Source organism: Opisthocomus hoazin, chromosome 1 (assembly GCF_030867145.1).
Source record: "Opisthocomus hoazin isolate bOpiHoa1 chromosome 1, bOpiHoa1.hap1, whole genome shotgun sequence".
In the NCBI taxonomy this organism is placed as follows: domain Eukaryota; kingdom Metazoa; phylum Chordata; class Aves; order Opisthocomiformes; family Opisthocomidae; genus Opisthocomus; species Opisthocomus hoazin.
In genome coordinates, this window is record NC_134414.1 from 89,577,262 (window position 1) to 89,596,642 (window position 19,381).

The window sequence follows — 19,381 nt, forward strand, 5'->3', positions numbered from 1 at the left end:
AATCTGGTCAGTTCGGAGCTCTCGGATGCCTCCGCTTCCCTGCCCAGGACGGTGCCGTGCGTCGGGTGGGGAGGGGATGGATCCATCCTGCCGGGTGGCAGGGGAAGGCTGCAGGGCTGCAGTGCTGTCCCGGAGTACGGGACGCCGGCAAGAGGTGTCCCCTTCCCCGGCCAGCCCTGGCACGGCACGAGGGTCACCCTCACCTCCCTTTGTGACCTGGTGGGCAGCTGGGTGATGGATCAACGGGTTAATGGAGGGAGAGGGAGTGATGTGAGGAGGAGGGAAGGAGCTGAGGGTGAGGTTGGGGTGTGCGTGCTTGCACCCACACACACATGCACACACCCATGCACCCCGAGTCTGTCATCTTGCAAAGGTCTGAGTGTGAGTTTCAGCTTTGCGTACCAGAATTGACAATCCTATTTGAAGCACAAAGAAGTACATTCATAAGCCTTCTGGAAATTAAGGCTAAGAACCTCTAAGGAGCATGAAAGTTGTAAACTAGATAACTATTTACTTGTGCTGGCCGCTTAAGCTACTCTTGTTAGCAAATGCCACCACAAGCAGTTTCCTTTTCCATCTTCACGCTAAACCCAAGATCTGTTCTGATTTCACAAGCTTTTCTGGCAATTGCAGCAGCAAAATGGAAATCCCTCACAAGTAAAGGAACCTGTAGGGGATTAAATGTGAAAATAACACTGAATTTTATGCTGACCTTCAGGTGTGGTTTTGATGATCACACATTCACTGTTGTTTGAGCATATTTCTGTCAAAAATATTTACCTAAGCATTTAACAAAGTGATCCACAAGAGTTAAGTGCAAAATTTTGAGGTTAAGGGTTAAATTCACCCAGTGGCTTAGGCTGAAAGAAGCCTGTGGACATGGGAAGATCTTACTCTTTCCCATTGGGATCTTCAGTCCTGAGGTAGACCTCCAGGCACAGGTCTGTTTTTCAGTGGTCTAGAAAGGTGTGAAGACCTCAGAGCAGGGTTCACAGTGGTGTTCAGTAATGGTACCTTTCTAGCCTGGGTATCTAATGGCTATTGTACTCTTCTGGGGGTTGGGTGGCTTACGTTCAACTCCCTCTCCGCCTCACTGAGGAAAGATTTTGAATATGGCTTTTAGCCCCTCAGTGGCTGCTTTATCTAAGAGCCACCTGGAGTTGAAGCAGACTTACTTGTTTCTCAGGTTGGAGCAGTTCTCTTTTGTAAAAAAATGTTTATATATTCACTGGGCAGGAAAGAAAGCTGAGGAAGCCTCTACGGATCAACATTGACAAGAGTCAGGCATAATTAATACAGGGTTGCAGTTGCTAGACTTCCATTTAAGAAAAGCTAGGAAATGCAAGAGCTTAAACTCTTTCCATAGAATTTAGCTGTACGAATACTGTTGCGTAGTTTTGCACAAAGGTGTGTTTTTATTCCATATGCCTCTAGTGTCACCAGTTAAGTGTCTAGTTCAGCATCAGCTGCCTGGGCTTGCAAAGCACAGTGCCTCCACAGCCTCCTGGCTTTCTGAGGAACATGCTAGTGGTGTAACCTATCCAGGCAATCCAACCACGAGGTCGGGGTGCCCCTGGCTGAGCCAGGTGGGAAGTGATGAGGCAGTTCATTCCTTTTACGGACCCTTGTATAGTTCAAGGACTTCACCCACCCTGAACACCTGTCTGAATTTGGAGCCTCTCGGAGGAGCGAGGGAAATGTAAGGGTGTGCTTCTTCTGCCAAGCTGGTTCACTGGGTTTTGCACTGGAGTCACGTTCCCCTGCTTGTCCGCACAGAGTGGGTGCTAGCTGCAGGTGGCCTTCGCTCTGGAGGAAAACCCTCGGCAGGGCAGCCCAGTAGGTGACCCTGCTGCAGAGGCTCCACCCAGTACGCTCACAGGTCAGACCACATTGCTTGGTCAGAGGATCCCAGGCCAGTTCCCAGCACAGGTAGTGAAAACAGCCTGCCGGTGTGTTTGCACAGACTTCGATCAGAGGCAGCTTAGGAAGCACTCAGAGCAGTCATCCAGGGTTGAATCCCAAGTGCCTTACTCAGACAAAAGACACGTTCAATTGTTTGGTGCTTTGTCCAACAACGAAATCGATCTTACAGGATTTGGCTCTAATTTTATTTTAAAGCAATCTATTTTTTCCCTATATAACTATAAAAAAGTCACAGATGCACATCAAAAACCTGTTTTCTATTCCCTGTGCTGTGTCAGTCTTTCCATCTCTGTAGCAGTTGTTTCATTTGCTCTATTCCCTTCATTCACAGTGCAGCATAGAATTGGAGAATTTAGCAAAGGGGAAAAAATAATTCAGTCATCAAGACTGTCACTTCCAGTTCAGCATTATTGCTCACAGTATTTTCTCTGGACTGGCTTAGTCTAGACTTCGGTGGCTCAGAAAATAATGCTCTCCTTGTACTTGATTTGGTTAAAACACTGTTACTCAGGCCTCACAATGTTGAAAGGAATTCCGGTGCAAAGGAGAGGTTTTCATAGCATGGTAAGCTAAAAGGAAAACCATCTTTTAGTGAACCGTGCCTTGCCAAAAATCACTGAAGAGTTAGTACTAGTGTGGCTGTTATCCCCTTAGGGAAATTAACATACTACACCAGGAACAAATAAATAAATCACACATGGCTCTCGGGCAGACATGGGAAAAATGATTCTTCTTTACCGAAACTATTGGGTCAAGTGACCTTGTTTCGACCTGGGTTTGGGCAGAAGCCAGTCCCAGTGGAACAAACATAAGAAGGCTGTACTTGAGACGACTTTGGGGTTTTGCTTGTTTTCTTTTTGTTGGGCAGAGTGTTAAAAGAACAGAGAAAAATCAAAACCACTGGAATAACTGATGTATTTATTTTCTTATGTACACTTAAATATGGCACATCTGACAGTAGTTGTACAATAAACTCAAGATGATAATCAAAGCTGGACAGTAGATCAAATAACTCAGTGCTGAACCTATTAGAAGCCAAATCCCGTACACTGAATTTCTGAAGACAGTTTCACCCAGGAGCTGCATAGCTAAGGATTCAGGTGCTAAGGTTATCTAGTCTCAGTTTATGAAATATTGGATGGTGACTGTGACTCTGTTACCAATATACCAGCTTCATCTTCCATACAGTGAACTTGCACTTTCCACTCTTTCTTCTGCGCAGCCAGTAATTCATCGGTTGTTGCTATGTCTTAGAGAACAATTATCAGTGTCCCAGAGGATTCACCTGCAGTTAGTGATTAATAAATAAATGCAGCCTGGATTCATTCTTCTGCTATTAATGTGGAAGATGGTCGTGTTTACTATTGTTTGAAAGTCAGTGACAGCTACTTTGCAAAGCAGTGGATTTTCAGAGAATCAGGGAAGCTTAGTCAGGGAGTTTCTCTGCTTTGGGACCCATGAGAACCTCTCTTCTCCTTTGGACAACGGCAATGCCTGGGACATGTTGGTTTTGCAGTTGGGCATGTTCTAGGTTGGGATGGACATTTGTCCTCGCAGCTGTTTGATGAAGGAGGAAAAAAAAAGAAAGAGAGAAGCATTGTAATGTGATAGTTCTTCACTGTGGCATTCCTCAACCTTTTCATCATGGAACACTGCAATGCTCTCTAGGCGACATCTGGGAAAGTGTCAACACCCTACAACACAGGGAGCCAAGACTTTGCTGCCTGATGGCTGTCATCTACAACAACGTCTTGGTGTTGTCCATTTGTCCACAGTGACGCTTTCATGTCTGGAGAGCAGTGAAGTCCAGAGTGTCAGCACTGGATAGTGCCGCGCTTCTATTCTGCAAAGTACCTTAGCTCACCTGAAGCTGCAGCTTTGGTCCTCCACGAACACTGGGCATAAAACTCTGACATAGAAGTCCTGTGTCCAGATTATAGTAATTTCTAGAAGCCAAACTCATGTAAACAAATGATTGCATTGATCCCCTCCCACCTTTCTGAAACACATAAATGACCAAGTCTCTCGTTGTCAACTATTTTATGCTTGGGGGGTTGGGCTAGATGACCTCTAAAGGTCCCTTCCAACCCAAAGCATTGTATGATTCTACAATTCCAAGACCTAAAGATGCAAAGGTTACTTCTTCCACGGCTGCTTCTCCATGAATAAACCTCTGAAACCTATGAAAATAGACCCTATACGTGATCATTCAGTGAACTGCAGCTCTGCTAAGGTACCCAGGGAAGCTGGATGTAGCTTGTCCTTATAAAAGCTTTCAGACAGAAATCCTGCATGCTTCTGGGTTTCTACATGGGACCAAAGCTTTCTGAGAAATTTAAAAAATAAATTACTGTATGAAAAGGGTTTAAGAGAGTATTTTCTATCTAAGTTTTTCCAAAGAAACCACAAAACTAGTTACACAAAAGCATTAGGGAAACGCATGGAGTATAATAGCCCCCAAACAATTTTCCTGCTTTGAGTGGGTTTATATGTACACAAAACTGCATTAGCTCTAGAAAATCACTAGCTCTGAAGACAAACTGAATATGGAATGTGCTGTATAGTGTGGGTGCGAACTTAGGGAGCCCTCCTCCCTAGATGTCCCTGAGACTGCATTCATTTGTCACAGAGAACACAGGATGGGTTCTACCTACCTACAAATGCAAGAATCAATATCTCACTATAAATCCCCTGTCACACAATGATTTCAGGTGTAGCACATATGAACAGTCGTTCCCTTTAGATTAGGGGGAAAAAGTAATAAATATAGGTAGTTGAATAGCATCCTTGTCCAAATTTCTCAAAACATGTCAATTAAATAAACCTTAGGCTTCTTCTATGAGGTAAGTCATAGATGGACTATTGTAAATATACAATATACAAAATATACAATATTTACAACATTGTAAATAATAGTGGTATTGTTAACTCCATAACTGCAGCAAGGTATTTCACCCCAGGTGGACCTGCTAGCTAATTCAGCACTTGCACCTCCAACATCTATGCAAGCTATTTCGTATCTTGCAGCATAGACACTGAATGACAAGGGACACTTACCTGCAGGTTTCTGCATGAAATATCTTGTGCTTTAGAGCACAGCTCTCCTGGCTCTCCCTACACAAATAGCAGCTGCAGTTCTCTTTGCTTTGAAAGAAATCTGTGGGACACTTCTGTCTACAGATGCATTCGCAATTTTCTTCATCAAATTCCATATGTTGTCCACACATAGCCAGCTCAGCAAGAGAAGGGAGTCCTGCAATAGCACATACTTCTTTCAGTGGTAAGCTTTACATGCCTAAATCCAGCTTCTGAAGACACTAACTCATTCTTTGCAATCACCAGGACTTGTGTACTCTCTGAGAGATTCTAGTCTTCAGAATTTTCGTTGTAACTTACAGTGCGGAAAAGGACTTCCGGAGTTTTTTCAAGAGAGGATTCGGCTGATTATTTCACTTGTTCTAATACTGCTATTTCTTGTGGGTTGAATCGTGCATAAAAATACCTTATTTTGAGGCCTAGTCTTAGGTTTTGGAATGCACAAATTTTTACCGGACAGCAGGTTTTTAAAAGCAAATCTCAAAAAGGATTAAGCCTATGCCCATGACATTAGTGCACATCTGTGCTAACTGTCATGCTCACCACTCGATGTACTTCACTATCCATATACTGCAGAAATTTTGCAACAGTAATGCTATGTCTGGTAAGGTGTGAGCTGGTCTAGTGCTTCAATAAGGACCATATGCACACTTATCAGTTAAAGGTAGAAGAAAATACTTCATTTCAGAAACAAAGTCCCAGCCAAGTGAATGCATTTTCTCATCTATCTTCCCTGAAAATACACATCTGGAGTACAATATAAGGCTAATCCTAGCAAAAAGGGAACATATTTTGCTAAAGCTTTATTAAAATGCTAGCAGCACATCCCCGGTTAAAGGTCATGGCATATAATGTGTCGTTGGGAAGGTAATTTCCTGTAGTTTTACAATTAGCTCTTGGGTTTAACCTACGGAATGTGGAACGTAACCTGCGTCTGTGACCTCTTCAGCCTCAGCTCTGATCTCAGTGGCCAGAAAAGGCTTACACATTACTTGAAAGAAACCTTCGTTATTATTTACTTAATGCTGGAAAACCAATATCCAGACAGAATAAAACCCAAGTCCTATTGGAAGGGAGGAAGGAATCTGACCCTAATTCTTGGAAAAGAAACCCCTTCCTTGGGGTGATAAAGCTTGGCATGTGTGAAGTGGTGTAGAGTTTTTCGGTCTCCCTTTGTTTCAACCTCAAAGGCAGATTTTAAGTTATTTTGTCCCAGCCACTGCCAAACACAATGTACTTCAGAGAATGATATTTTAACTGAGGAAATATTGAGTCTATGTTAACAAAAGCTATAACTCAACAAGCCACAAATTTTAATGCTCCAAGCTGACTTTACAAAAGGCTATGATTTAAGAGGACTCTGGCTACTCACAGTCCTTTGGATTTATTGTGAAATACAGACTACTAGTCCTTTCTTGAGTGAAAAGTCTTAACTTGAGCTTAACTATCTAACCTGGTAGTCAGATGACCTGGTCCAGAGTGAGAACAGATCCTACACAGACCACTACGCAGCTGTTGTCTTGCTTATTAACATTAGGAAATTGTAAGCAACAGACCAGTTTAGGAGGTCATTTAGTTTTATTTTAATTTGCTAGTCTAGGAATCGTTTGCCGGCTTGCTTTTATTGTTGCCTTGGGTGGTTTATTCTTTTACTTGCTGCATGTAGGTTAAACCACAAAGGCAAGGCTTCCTTCTGTGTCTGTCTGCTCTAGTGCTATGACAATTTTATTTTGACCAGTACAATTTCCCGAGAAAAACATTTTTTATAAAACCTTATACAGGGCTTGGAGAATATTTAACTTCTCTTAATGCTTACTGCTAGTAAATATCTTTAGACTTATACAACTAGCCCCCAGAATAATTCCTGCAATTTTCTTTGATGGTTTAAAGTTTCACAGGAAAAACAGAGGGAGAAGGGAAGTAGTGTACACTTCTACGAATTTTACCCTCTTCCACTTCCTTCCACAGACCTGAAGTGGTATACATGCATACTTGAGAGTACGTATGGCATAGCTTGTTTGAAAGCTTCCTTAATATTGTCATCAAAAGCAGTCAAACACTTTGAAAGGTAATGAGAATCTTTTGCACTGACTACAGCTAACAGGCATATTTTTTTCTCCAGTTAAAAATCCCATCATATAATTTAAGGCCCATGTAAAATAAAAATTTATCCAGGGTGCCTACTTTACTGACTCTTTTTAATGCTTTCCTATTTCCTATTCAGGTTGCTAATAGAGAAGGAGTAAAACATCCAAGCAAAAATACATGAGATGGGGATAAGCACATAGGAGTGTTTATTTTCAGATGAGTTTCTACACCATAAGCCAAGTTTGTCTAGGGATGTGGAAACAAATCTATAACCCTCTCAGTGAAAAAATGGGTCAAAACCAAAATGAAACACGAACAGCCTGGACATAGTAAGCAAAAGTGCCCATTTGTAATATCATCTTTACCTTCTCGTCTGTTAGGGTGCTGTACATCTGCAACACATTCACACTTGTCACTGTCCCAGATCCATCCATTATGGCAAAGTTTGTTGGTAAAGGGGCATCTAGAAAACAAAAAAAAAATTAAGATATAAATTAAAAAAAAGAAAAAAAATTAGGGCATCAGTGTAGTTGTGTGGCAAAATGAGCCTGCTGGTATGCTGGGTATGCTGGGTCTGCCACTTATACTACGTGAAGGTGCAGCATCTGTGTGCATTACTGCTGCAACCGGAAAACCTTGGGACTGGATGGTTTTGCTGATAGGGCTGAGCTGTCTGGCCCCCAGCAACTAGAAGGAGCAGGTACAGCACATATTTCAGAATACTTCCTTAGGAAACAGCTACAATTTCACAGCTTCACTTTTGAATAAAGCAGCTGTACCCCACCCAGGGTAGTCTTTGTCTTACAGTATTCCTGCCATGTAACTGCATTCAGTTTTGCCATGCTGCCAGAAAGCGCAGCTCCAGTTTAAATTTGCCGACACTTAAGGATGTGCAGGAGACTGTTTTTGGGGTCAGAGAGGCCACTTTGACTTTTAGGCCCTTGGCCCTGGGAGAGGAACTCACAAACTGTAAGAAGGCTGAGGTTCTTCTGTGTTTGTGTAGGAAGAGGTTTTGGAGTGGCCAGCAGGCTGAGTGAGGGCTGGAGTGGCTTTGCTGAAATGCCACCTCTCCCCCAGCCCAGATGTCTAACTGAAGGGTAGCTATGGGGGCAAGGCTAGGCAGAGATATCTGAGCTGATTTCCAATGAATCACTCAAGCTACGTGTGTTTCTAGAGTCTTTGTTAAATTAATGTAGCCTGTTCTCACCAGGACTACAGGTATTATATACCAGATTTTTGAATTTAGATGTGAGATCGCTTTTCTCCAGCCAGTGTGACTGACAGATGCAAATCAGGACTGGACCAGAAGGTGAAAATCCACAATTCACATTGTTTCTGACCTGACGTGCTGTGAGGTATGGCAGAGGACTTTAGCTTGAGCACAGCACTCTGTGTGCCCTGGCTAAATGCACAAGCAGAGTTGCTCATGTCAGGTTGAAGAAGTCTATGCCCACCTATCCAAATAGATCCAGTGGAGCACAGTGCTAATCTGTGCACTGTGAGTCCCTGCTCAAGCACCTAAATGTCTTAATGTCTCCAGATCCTGCTGAGCTAGCCTGCTGTTTGTTGGATTCTGGTGCCCATTCACTTATAATTCAGCAGGTTTAGTTGAAGCTTTCTAACCCTGAGTGATAATCAAGCTATTTGGAAAAACTGTTGGGATAACAGAAAATAAAGGGACCAATGTAATGAACAAACCCAAACAAAATAGTTTTCATACTTTGGGCTCCAAATCGTGTGTGGAAGTTTGTAAATGAGGGAACTTACCCATCTTCTTCCGGGTACTGGACAGATCTTCGTATGATGCCATACTGATGACGCTGGGTATTTGATAGACACTTACAGCCTGTGTGATTGGCGATTTTGATTGGCACGGGCTCAGGAACACTTGTCAAAGGAACCGAGATCTCAAAGAGCTAGGTGGGTGAAATAACATTTATTTTTCAATTTCCATTATACAGTTAATGTTTGGAGTTTTGAACCAAAACCTCTTATTCTTTGCCACTATTCTTCCTACCTTTGCTCTTTTCTAGAGATAGTTATCGTAGGTATAAATTAACAGGTGGACACTGAGGGTTTTGTATAGTAAGCAATGCCCACCAAGGTAGGAACTTGCCAAAACAGTGATCCCAGTGCTGTATTACCAGCTATTAAACATCCAAGACCATTCAAAATTACTTGCAAATACACTCAGAAGCCTCTTCTGGATGCTAGGGCAAAACTGAAAATATACAGGTGTTAAGAACTTTGTTCTCAGTTATATCATCAGTTGAATCTCAGCCACTTACGGAGACAACTATTTAACTGTCCTAGAGTGTAGTCACAACACGCATCTTTAGGGGCCTAACTTGATCCCCACGGCCTCCTCAGAGAGGGAAGAAACAAGAGAGAACAGAGGAGAATTCGTTCCGCTTCAGCTGGGTCCCTGCAAGGAATCATCCTGGAAACATCTCTCTGTTGACTATACCAGGACCTTAAGGAACAAACAGCCTACCTTCAGCGCATCCAGATTGTTCAGGGTGATCCCTGAGTAGCCTTGTGGAAGCCTTGGTTTCTTGGGCAACTATGTGCAGAAGCTATTGAAGTGACCTACACCCCCTCTGCCCCCTCAAGCCAGATTCCATCCCATGGAAACCAAAGCACAAGGTACGTCTTCGCGTGCCAGCACGTCTTGGCTTAAAGCTGCATCCACAGGCAAGAGCTGAGAAGTATTCCTAAGCCTGACTGCTTAGACATTTAAATTTAGGTGTCACAGTGTCTTAACTTTAGGTTTCATGAATATCCTTCAGTGGATATTTTATACCAAGGGAAAAAAAAAATGCTCTCACTAACACATGAGTAATTCCATTCATTTCACAGTAGTAAATCTGGATGGATGGCGGTGTATCCAGGAGTGGAATTTAGCTGAGGGCTTTTGAGGGAATCTTTATTTTGAAGGACACTAAAGGAATGTTACACTCTGCAAAACTGCAGCTTTTCAACAAACTTATAAACTGCTGTTCCAAAAACACGTAAATAAATAAACACTTTTTAGCCTGACCTAGCTCTCTGAGCTGATCGGATGTCTTTTGTGTGTGGCCAACAGCTCATAACAGCTTTCTCCTTCTGGTGTGGAATGAAAGCACTTAATGAACATTGACGCAAGAAGGACAGGCCCTGGTTTATTTTACTCCAGCTATATTCCAGTACAGCGAGACACAGTGGAATTAGATTCCAACAAACCTGAAACAAATACAGAAGTGAATTGGACCTGCTCCCCACGAGGAGTTCAATTTTCCTTTTAAAACAACTGGCCTGGATCTTTGTTCTGATTTAAAGAAAAGCCTTTTTTGTAAGCAGAATTTAACATATTATTCCAAGTCAAAAGGTGTTATCAACTATAAGTAGGGATGCACAAGGTGAGGATTAATCAAGGAGGACCAGTCTCCTGTGCTGCTTCTGCAGTATTAACACAGATGGTTTCATCTGTAGAGCTGGTTGAAAGCACTAAACTTGGAGCTCTGCTCAGTCACCCACTGGAGCAAGATATCTCTGTACATAGGCACTAGAGGGAGTCTACAGAAAGAAGCTCTCTGGCTGCTCTGTTTATGCTCACTTTTTGGCACTGGTCATTAGAACTCAGGTATATGTCGCCTGTTGCATCTAAGCAGTACTTAAATGCAGTACTACTGGTTTAAGCCTTGCTTTTTGAAAGTGACTTGTGATTTGGGACATTCAGATCCTGAGGCATTCAAACTGAGAGCATCTGGTCTCTCCTGCTGAAAATATCTCCTTTTTAGGCTCGCAAAAGTGCACATCCAAAATTATTAGCCGGACTTTTTGGCACTGATAGAAATTTTTAAAAAGCAGCGCTTGGACTCCTGGCCTCACACAGCAAAATTTCCAGGAGTGTCTCTTAATCCATTGGTGCAGAGGATTCCCATGAGCCAGTACTCTCAAGAGGTCCCAGGCCCAGGTAATGATACATTAAAGAAAGACTAAATCCCTTAACATCACGTGAGCCTGCAGTCACTTTGTCAGGGCCTGATTTTCCATCTCTACACATATATATCCACTTTTAATAATGCAACGTGAAAGTAAAATTCTATTGCACATGCCTGCATTCACTGCACATGGATAAAAAATTAAATCTTCTATTTGTTATGGTAGAGCAGACAGATCTTTCATAACAGGATCTCAGAAACCAAACATCCTCCTTCCCCTCCCGTCTTGGAGAGCCAGGGTAAAAAGAAAGCAGATGAATAGCCTCATTTACCGTTTTCGACACATAAGTTGTACTTGTATTCATGCAGCTCAGACTCTCCTCATTGCAGCAGCCTCCACATCTGAACACGTTCACACAGGGAGGCTTGAAAAATTTGTTGGTTGTTGTACCAAGCTCTTTGGCAACTTCCACGCAGGTTTCCCTGGGTACACATTGAGTCTTCTGCCATTCCTCATCTATGACTGGAGAAAACACCATTTTTATGAGCAATCATGGGAATGTTAAACCTCTGATTAGTGAGGTAGAAGCATTGTATAAATAAAAATGAAGTGCTGGCTGGCCGTTTGCACTTAGTTGGATCAATTTGCACTTAACTTGGATCGATCTAAGGACCAGAGAGAGACTGAGTGCAAAATTATCCCAGTAAGTTACACCAGCTGCACTGGCAGATAGATCGTTGCATTTATCTGCCTTTAGCTTTCAACGTGGATGACCAAAACCTCCGTTAATTCTGGTGGGTTAAGTACAGCTGCATCGATTTCCTCTAGCCGAGAGTCAGCTCCACGCTGTCTGTCTGACAAAGCTGGCCCGCACCCCGTTCTGCTTTTCTCCAGCGTAGACCTCCGTGTTGTCATTTTATCCTCTTTTTGCGTGTACCCCACTGCGGACTCGGTAGGGCCTGGGCCTGACTGCAAAAGCACATAATGATTAACAGATTCTGGTCAGAGGGTATTAATAATCCTGCTGGATGTCAGCCAGTGAGCACCGTTTCCAAAATGTCTAATGAAATCCAAGACAAACACTCTCACACCTCAGTACCATCAGGGGGTTCAAATATGAAAAGCAGGAATATGAATTCGAGAATGATTTATCTATTCAAAACACTGTGGCATCTTTCAAATACTAAATTGTTGTAGACTAGTAATTTCTTTTCGACTGAACTGTCAAATACTGACTGTGGGAAGGAATAATGCCTTAACTGACTGAACCAGAGGGAGAAAGCAGCAGCATTTACATAATATTATCTCAAGTCTTGTTAAGAGGTAGCCCTGCTTTTTCTGGCTTTTATTTACCTGATTCAAGATATGGAATTACTCAAGAGTCATCAATGCTTATGCTTTAAGTCCTTCTTAAACTTATGAAAAACATTTTTCCCGCCTGGCCCCACCCAACAGGTTTTTGAAAGATCAAAACCAAATTCTATAGTATTGAGAAAATTGCTCTCTTTTCCAGTGCAGTTCTCCTCCCTACTGTTGCGCAAGCAGTGCATAAGTTTACAGGGAAATTCTGGGGAAGAAAAAAAAATCTGGAATACTTTTGTTCTACATGCTATGTTTTGTCTTTGGATGAGTATTTATTTCTCTATTTCCTACCTGACTTTCCTTTTATTATTTTTAACTTTTTCTTCAACTGACTGTGTATATTTAAATCAATTTGTTTATTCCTGCAAAGTCTTTCCCCCGGGCTGATTCACTCCATTTTCCAGTCATGCAAAAAGTACAAGAAATAAGAGCTTGGGGTCCAAATTCTGATTTTACAGCATAAATTAAGAGAAAAATCACTAACATCAATAGAATTTTCTAGAGTAACATTAGTCTGTCAAAACAGTAATCTAATCCTAGGCCTTAAAATAGAAAATAAAGTGTTTGCCAGACTCATTAAGGTATGTGCATGTAATCACTTCAGATGTCACTTTAACGAGCGTAAGCGGTGATGACCTTTCCAACTGCACACATCCTCACTTTATTAACCTCTTCTTTAGCAGAAGGGCTGTTGTAGGAAGGGATGGACAAAGAAGTGGGTGTCACATTTTGTTCAGAAGAACCCTGATCTTTTCCGTGAACATGCACAGGGCATCTGCTGAGAAATTTGGCTCCGATACTGTCTCCAGCTTGAAAGTGCTCCCTAGGTGAGCTGAGATGCTTGGGCAGGCTGTGGTGAGACGAGCTTTCAGTGAATTCATTGTCAAAGCTCTAAAAAGGAGGAACAAAGCCCCGAACTCGCCCTGCTGGAGTCTGGGGTGCTGTGGAAGATGGTCTAGCAGTGAAACAACGAGGACCCTTGACCCAGCCTTCACGTCAAAACACTTTGTTAAAACAGAACAGATGCCCTTGGCAAAAAGGTTAATGCTTAATGACTGAAAAGGTGTGGGAAAGAAATACATGTTTATAGGCTTAGGTTTTTTAAAAGGAGCTTTAGTACCTTGAACATATGAAGATATTAAAACAAAAGTAGTTTCTATCCTGGGATAATTCCACTTTGGATGGAAGAATGGAGCAAATGACCCAATGAGCTTTTTTAACTTCAATTTGGGTGGCTTGACTTTGAATGAGAAAGCTGACATCTCTGTGTCTAGACTTAGACTTTTAACGGGAAAGTACGAAGCCACCTAACAGCTGTTCCAAGCAGAAAATTACATCTATATGACTATAGTCATCTGACTTTATTACCTGAACACTTACATTATTCTGCCATTGAAAAAAGCCCATTGCAATACACACTGCCTCAGTAATACTGGGTAACATCGTCTGTTGTCTTGCTTTTTGACAAAAGGAATGTTTTAATTTTTCAGAAATGCTGATGCTCACTAAATGAGCAGTAGCGAGTAGAGAATTAAGGCGTTTGACGCCAGGTACAAATTCTATTAACAGCTCTGTGGACTTCTAATGTTTCTGTGTAGGCTTGTAAAGGTACGTAAATAAAATTTTTATCATTAATTAAAGTCCTCTAAGTTGTGCTTCCACTGTGTATTGGATTTTGGGTTTTTTTCTGCACAAAATTGATATGAGAAGTTTAAAACCATACCTGTCATATGAAAACCCTCTTCAGACTGGCACTCATGTCTGCATTTCAGTGCTGTGGCTCAGAGAAGCAAGTTAAGGCCTTTGCACAGCCATGATTTAGCTGAGTAATGTTGTGCAAATGTGGCTGTGGTTATTGTATAAGTGGTATTGGAACAGAATCAGCAATGTCTGATTTCCCAGAAAGAAAGTGATATGATCATATCACTTCAGCATAAAGACTGAGCAAAAAAGAGTATCTCAGTCTTGTCCTTTGTTAGGCTACAGTGTAGCTTTGCTGTTGGATATCCATTTGCTTAACTAAAGTATAGTAACTGATGCTTTATCTTATGTCAGTGAACACAAAATGCCTCTCAAGTCTCTCAGCTACAGGGAACAATATTAATTTTGCTCTGGGTGAGGGAATACATTGTGATTCCCTGCATTCAGGTTTTGGTTGGTTCTTTCAAGATCTACTTCTCCTCTCTGGAGAGGCTTCCTCAGGTAAATTGAGATTAGGGCAATACATCCTTCCTCTGCAGTTCCCACCCAGACACTGCTATTGACGCAGTGCCTTACATCAGAGCACACCTAATAAAAAAAAAAAAGATTTCTATGCCTGCAGTAAATCTCATTTGTTTCTGCCTGCAAGCAAATTGTGAGGTTTAGCCTGATGCTGCTGGCCAGCCCCTCAGCCAGTCATTCCAGCCTATTCTTTGCACATTGACTTGCCCTCCTTTCTGTGGACTGACAAATCCGTACATAATACATCCTCCCTTTGGAGAGTACACAGAGAACAATAAGCCTGATTTGGCCACAAAACCGGGAGGCGTAGTCAGGCTGTTGCCTGACATTTTTTCATACGAAGTAATTTTCCATGAATGCCCTGTTGTTTCCAGTACGGGTGTATTCTAGGAAACCCCTGGTACTTAACCCTGTGCTGCATAAGAATCGATGGTCCTGAAGCCGAAATTACTCACTGAAAACCTGCACCCACCTTTCAGTGTATCGATATCATAGAAAGCAGCAGCAAATCTGGTGGAGCGATGTGACGCAGAGCGGGAGTCTAAACTGGCCAGACTCTTGAGTTTTAGCCTGCATTTCCACAGCTTCCAGTCCTCAGAGTGAGTGATACGAAGCAGCTCTTCCAGGCTGGATGCTCTCCTGATCTGCTGTTCTGATTGCTCCAACGCTGACAGAGATGTCCTCTGGAAGGGAAGAGGGAGGTCAGAAAGCCAGCACCTTTACGGCCTGTCCCCAGCGCAGCACATGGAGCACTTGTACGAAAAGGCAGCACGTTACTGAGGACACCTGGAAATACCTGGGAAAATGGGAGCACACAGGGATGTTTTGGGTTTTGACAGTGCCCAGCACCAGGCTGATCTGCAGGATTTGTGCCTTCATAAATTGGGAAGGCGAGATGCCCGCTTCCTCACCCTTACCATCACAGCCGTTAGAGCTAACTGACAAACGCGGGCTGCTCTCCCCATACCCCTGGTCCCCAGGGAGCCTGGCAGATGCCGACCACATTGCTGCTGGGCCTGACCTGGCCAGCCGCGCCAGTGAGAATCCCGGGTCACCATGAATGAGTGAATCCCGGCCAACCTGAATGAGTTCAGCCGGTGAGCACAGCCCATGTGCCTTTGCAGCGAGCCACCTCAGGGGCCAAAACTCTGGTGCCAACCACGAGACGTCACTGCAGGGCAGGGGATACAGCTGGAAGCTGCCCTAAGTAGGAGGGCCCGTCCACATAGTGGGCAAACACAACGTTCAGTGTGCTGCGAAGTGCGGGATGCATCTGCCGTTTCCCATCCTGAGTACCATTTGGGTCATGCCCTAGTCAGCCAAAGCGTCCTGAAGCCCAGCCTCAGCACTGTGGCTGTGCAGCAGCGTTAGCACAAATATTGCACTTTCCACTTGCGTGATGTATGTGACCATTCTCTGCTCCCATGGGAGAACACTCCCTACAAAGGCCTACTCCATCAGTTTAAACTCATTACTCGCTTAAAAAATACCTTTTTAACAGAAATTTAATATTGCACAGCACCCCATAACAATACTGGTTTCTTTGGCTGCTGCTTTCCGACATCTGTGTTTGTGCCTTTATCAAGGCATGGAGTAGTTATTTCCACTGACTCACCAGACCTGCTGAAAGCTATTGCCTCCAACCCAAGTAAAAGGTTATCTTTGTAAACGGCTGTGTTGCGCTGGGCTGGTGCTCTCACTTGTGCTCTCTAGTCATACAGTTGACTACTTTTTGACTTGCAAATAAAGGGCTGCACTGCCAGCTCTCATAAATAAAATGCCAATCCTTAAAGGCAAAGCTGAAATATGGGAAGCTGGTGATGAGGTGCGTAGCAGCCTGCAGCCCGCACCCGTAGCAAGTGAGTGCTCTGTATCGGACTGGGGAAGGAGCAGTGGAAAGGGTCACCTATAAGAGGAACATTTTTAGATGAGAACTGAAACCCAGGCACTGACTGCATCTGTTATTTGTTGTTGAAACATCTGTGGCATTTATTTTGCAATGATACAGATGTTAGACTGTACATATGGGCCAAGTTCATTTTTGGGTGATTACCTTCCACTGACCTAAAATTCCCAGTGTAGTTAACTCAGAGTAAGTTATTTGCTCTTCTTTTATGCCCATACAGAACATTGCATTGTGCTCTGGCAAGCTGCCATATTCCATTATAGAGGTGACTGTTTTCTGTAGGTGGATGATTTTTCATACATTTCGTATATGGTGAAAACTGGAAAGCCCATCTCAATACTTACAGACAAATAGGTCAGAAGGGATGTGAATATTTAGCACTAGTAAACAAATTTTAAGATAGTTTTACAAACAAGCTACCTAGAATTTTGCTGATCTAGGAAAGCTGAAATTCAGCTTGAGGCAATGCGTCAAGACATTTGTTCTAAGAGCTGCAGCTTATACTCACTCCCGTTCACAAACTGTCTCATTGACTGTACAAAACCTGCGAATATAGGACAAACACTGGTGTGGCATTGGGACAAAAGATATTAAAACTGAACTCTATTAACCATTAACAACACTTTTTTCTTTCTCTTTACAGTAAAAAGATTTTCTAGCTGAATCAACATCCAAGAATTCTAAACTAGAATGAAATTACAGTGAACCTGTAAAATGAGATGACGGTATTCTGTAAATTAGAAGACATATCCCTGCACTTCTTGTAAGGATCAGTAGTTTGGGACTGGCTTTTCCATTTCTTCTACTTAAATATCAAGAGGTTTTATTAATTATTTTTACATGAGAAAAATAAGTTTTAAACCTAAGATCAAAGAGAACAGAAAAAGTATACATGCCTCCTTAGGATAAGAAAAGATCTCTGGGCTCATCTCAAGCAAGAAGTTGTACTGCTTTAAGGAATCTTGTATTTTTAAAGCTGTAGAGATTCCTTAATGTGGACTGAATACACTAAAACGAACTGATTTTATGCCTTCACAATCAGTATTGTATAGAAAGAGGAACAAATAGTAGAAATAATTTTTAGACCCAAAAAATGCATGTCCATTAGGATTTGAAATGTGGTAATTAAAGAAATGTACCTCTGGTACTCACACATCATAGTGGTGTTGACAAAGCCTGCCTTTGTCTGAAGGTTTTTCCTTCTTTTACTGTTTTTCATAGATTGGAAACTGGAGAAGTACAGTCGAAGGAAATGGGAGGAGCAGTGCTCATTACAGATTTCACTATGCAGTCATCAGAAATGTATCCTAATTAACTAAACCATGGTTACCCAAAACATCTGAAGAGAAGCACCTAATTTCGTTCCAACGTACCTAAGCACCAAAACAGGAACAGTGAATACTGCCTTACATGTTTGTTTTGACTCCTTTGAGACTACTGCAGTACTCTTACCCAAAATGTTCTTTTAAACACTTGCTAGAACATGAACAGAGTGTTCAGCATCTAGAAGGACATCCCTTATCCTTATACACTTCGACCATAGAGGTAGCTATCCACAACTTAAAACATTCAAAATTAAAAGCTTAAAAATTGAGAAGAGCATGGAAGGTGCATCAGCTCCATCAGGAGGGTGGAGCTCTACGGCCTTGGACACCACAGACTGAACTGCTTCAGCCAGACACCCTCTTGCTGTGGCACAGCAGCACTGAATAGCATGTGGTCATGAAATCTTTCCAAAACATTCGTTTGTGGTCATCCTATTTTCAAAAGCATAGCATCAAATGAAAACACAGTACTTCTTACAGACTCAGATAATATCGTAGATGACGTGCCATAGGGCTGCTGGCACCACGCGGAAGTGGAGACTTCCTTCATGTACTGCAGTTCAAATTCACAGACAGACATACCCTGGCTGACTGAAAAGCCCCACTTAGAACAGTGTGGCTTTGCACAGCAAGATGAATAAATGTTTCAAAATGTGAAAATGGAGGATGGTGTTAGGTTCAACAGCATCCCAGACCTACCCCTCATGTGATGATCAAGGACTTTATCTCCTCTCCCTGTGATGTCGAGTGCACAGCAGTTAAAATCAGCGTTTGAACAGAAGGGGAGGTCCCCACTCGGCCGCAGAGCAGGGGGAAGCATGCAGAGAGGTCAAACCTCCACTGACATTTTTGGGAGATCCAGCTGCTCACAAAAAGCAAAAGGAAGAGAGCTGCCATCTGTTCTGCTTCTCCTGACTGTAGTCATCTGCACATGCTATTTCCTACTTTTCAGATACTCCTACCTCCCTTTTTTGGGCTTTCTCTGATAACTACAGTCCTTCTTTCCAGCCTCCTGGTGCAGAGGAACATCCCTTCTTCTCCCTGCCATGCCCTCATTCCACTTCCCTTACACTGGCCCAGATTTTAGTAGTCAGCTGGGATAAGCCATCACCGCTCTGGTAGTTGTTGGTTGTAAAGGCTGCAACCTAGGTGTGGAGCAGGACTTCACTGCACTTGGCATGTTTCAGATAGGTAGCAATATGATGATCTCTGGCCCCAGAAAGCTTAAAATATACATTAAGACTTGAGAGAGAAAGAAAGCAGAGAAGGAGCCATTGGCAAAGGGCCAGGGCAACGTCCTTTACACGGTCCCAAAATGAACAAATTACCTGTGGAGCCAGATCACTGGAAAGCTGCAAATGTCCGAAATTTTCAGTACCCATAAATGTACAGCCTGTAGTCGACCTAATACATAATGCTATTGCCTACAAGAAATGTTTGCATAGAGCTCATCAACAACAAATATCAAAGTAGTAGGTTTAAGTAGTTCATTCTTATCTCTTCAGCTGACTGCTACTCTTATCATTTTTCTAAA

General features: G+C 42.6%; 1 protein-coding gene across 3 annotated transcripts in view; it reads right to left on the reverse strand.

The window, feature by feature from the left end:
- Positions 1-2,842: 2,842 nt before the first annotated feature.
- VEGFD (vascular endothelial growth factor D) overlaps positions 2,843-19,381 on the reverse strand; it is a 30,258-nt gene continuing 13,719 nt past the window's right edge. For all 3 annotated transcript variants that reach the window (XM_075441772.1, XM_009940645.2, XM_075441848.1), the window contains 6 exons: positions 15,089-15,299; positions 11,363-11,553; positions 8,875-9,023; positions 7,473-7,570; positions 4,981-5,176; positions 2,843-3,480 (listed from right to left, as the gene is read on the reverse strand). In XM_075441772.1, coding sequence (XP_075297887.1) covers positions 3,354-3,480; positions 4,981-5,176; positions 7,473-7,570; positions 8,875-9,023; positions 11,363-11,553; positions 15,089-15,299 — 972 coding nt within the window. In that variant the 3' untranslated portion in view covers positions 2,843-3,353. The remainder of the gene's footprint in view (positions 3,481-4,980; positions 5,177-7,472; positions 7,571-8,874; positions 9,024-11,362; positions 11,554-15,088; positions 15,300-19,381) is intronic.